This window comes from Camelina sativa, unplaced genomic scaffold (assembly GCF_000633955.1).
Source record: "Camelina sativa cultivar DH55 unplaced genomic scaffold, Cs unpScaffold00630, whole genome shotgun sequence".
NCBI lineage: Eukaryota > Viridiplantae > Streptophyta > Magnoliopsida > Brassicales > Brassicaceae > Camelina > Camelina sativa.
Window position 1 is genome coordinate 14,693 of NW_010921770.1, and position 2,164 is coordinate 16,856.

Here is a 2,164-nt window from a genome sequence, read left to right on the forward strand (position 1 = left end):
GGATGGAGATCAGGGAGAGTAAGCGGCCACACCAAGCGGCCAAGCCATGGCTGATGGAGCCAAGCGGCCACACTAAGCGGCCCAGCCATGGCCGCTGGAGCCAACACCACACTTGTTTTAGTTTTGATCCGGGTTTGACCCAGTTTGTTTTGGGTTGACCCGGGTTCTCTTTTATTTTCCTATAAATACTCTAACCCTATTAAGGGGAGACTTATCTTTTGTTTATCTCTTGTTTAGCAGCCACTTAGGGTTCTTAAGNGTTGAATGATTGAGTACTTTTAAGTTTTTAATAGCAAGTTCTTCTTTATTTCTCTTAATCTATAATCTCTTATTATGATTTCACAAAGATCAAACCCTTTCCTTTGTGTGATCATGATGATGAGTGAGTAGATCTTTTAGAACTTTGGGCTAAGTAGATTAGGGAGATAGATGATTGATTTTTGATGTCTAGGGCTTTATATTTGTGTTTCCTATCTTGTTTGATGTTTATAATGCTAGAATCAACATGTTTCTAGAGTCAAAATGTGTTACAATCCAAAATATTTGACTAATTATAAAAGTTATAGATGGATTAGGAGTGTTTAGACAATACTTGAACCAATTTTGTCCAAAACATGCCAAAACCGAAAACACCGTGTTTAGAAGCCAACCCATGTAAAATGCCCTAGCTAATCCTCTTAGAAGTCGACTTAACCATTCTTAGAAGCCAACTTAACCATATACCCTAGCTAATCTGCTTGTTGATTAATACGCAGAGATAGAGCTCTAATCAAATCAACATCGACCAGATCAAAATATCCAGCAAGCCAATCCATGCACCAGATGTTTTTCTCACGATCAATCAGATCATTAACTTGAAGTAAATAATCCTTAAAGGAACCCTTACTTAGTGTTAGTCTGGGGATTTATGCTGGAACCCAAGGATCTGTGATATGGAAATAGTCTTTCTGGAGCCGACCCTTGTAATTAGCCCTCTATTTACCAAAGATCTAAGATCTAGGGGAAACAATACTTCTACAACCATAAGATGGAGAGTATGATTTAATAGGTAGCAGAGGATCTAATAAAAAGAATCTAATATAACTATCCGTTTTTAAGGAAATTGAATGCCACAAATCAATTTTTATTATGCCAGTACATACTACTCATAAAGAAAACCAAGCAAGCTCACGGAATGGAATTTGTCAAGTTCAGTCGTCGATCAGGACACTAATTTTTGCTGTTGAGGTCTTTAAAAACCGGGCTGTCCAGTGCAACGCCCATTGCATTCAAGCCATTGTCCACATAGATGGTTGCACCTGTTATTGCCGAGGCCAATGGCGATGCCAAGAAGGCTGCTGCATTCCCGACTTCATCTGCATCATAGCCATTTATAAACCGAAGAAAATAAGAAAAAGATAAGTTTTAAAATGCCCAAGAGTATGTCGGTTTTAAGGAAAAGAACCTGCGGTCAGTGTTTTCTGGATAGGCCCATTATTGTAGGAATACTCAATCATGGTGTCTATGAACCCGATCGCTTTTGCTGCTCGGCTTCCCAAAGGACCTGAAACACAAACAGTAGTAATCTGTTATTATCACAGCGCCTGAATATTTTGTACGACTAAGCTTGCAAGAGTGGAAGATGAACTACCGGCAGAGATGGTGTTGACCCTAACGTTTTGTTTCCTTCCAGCTTCATATGCAAGCACCTATGTTGAACACGCAGTTTGGACTAAGACACATCTATTATTTAGTTTATGAATACTATTCTAAACAGAATTGCAAACTTACTCGTGTATCACTCTCTAGTGCGGCTTTGGCAGAACTCATTCCTCCACCATACCTGCACAAAAGTGAACAGATACTTGTGAGCCTGTGAGAAATGAAACTCAGTGGCCTGTGGCCATTGTTGTGTTGAATGTGCGCATTAATTAGTATGTTTTCTTGAATATTATATGCAGAAGCAGTAAAGCCAACTATAACTCTTACCCAGGAATGATCCTTTCAGAGGCAATGTAAGTAAGAGATATTGAAGCACCTCCTGAATCATCATAGGGAAACAAATTAGAAGACATAAAGTATTAAAAATGAGAGCCATACAAAGTATGCTACGTGCCTGGGTTCATGATTGGCAGAAAATGCCTGAGCAAGGAAACAAAGGAGTAACTTGAAGCAGAGATAGCAG

The 2,164-nt window shown here is 39.2% G+C and overlaps 1 protein-coding gene across 1 annotated transcript in view; it reads right to left on the minus strand.

Annotated features, from left to right (window-relative positions):
* Positions 1 to 1,037: 1,037 nt before the first annotated feature.
* The window catches only part of LOC104773724 (enoyl-[acyl-carrier-protein] reductase [NADH], chloroplastic-like), a 2,950-nt gene continuing 1,823 nt past the window's right edge, over positions 1,038 to 2,164 (minus strand). Inside the window, exons 4-9 of the mRNA XM_010498369.2 lie at positions 2,096 to 2,145; positions 1,969 to 2,020; positions 1,771 to 1,822; positions 1,631 to 1,688; positions 1,445 to 1,543; positions 1,038 to 1,355 (exon numbers count right to left, since the gene is read on the minus strand). Coding sequence (XP_010496671.2) covers positions 1,210 to 1,355; positions 1,445 to 1,543; positions 1,631 to 1,688; positions 1,771 to 1,822; positions 1,969 to 2,020; positions 2,096 to 2,145 — 457 coding nt within the window. The 3' untranslated portion in view covers positions 1,038 to 1,209. The remainder of the gene's footprint in view (positions 1,356 to 1,444; positions 1,544 to 1,630; positions 1,689 to 1,770; positions 1,823 to 1,968; positions 2,021 to 2,095; positions 2,146 to 2,164) is intronic.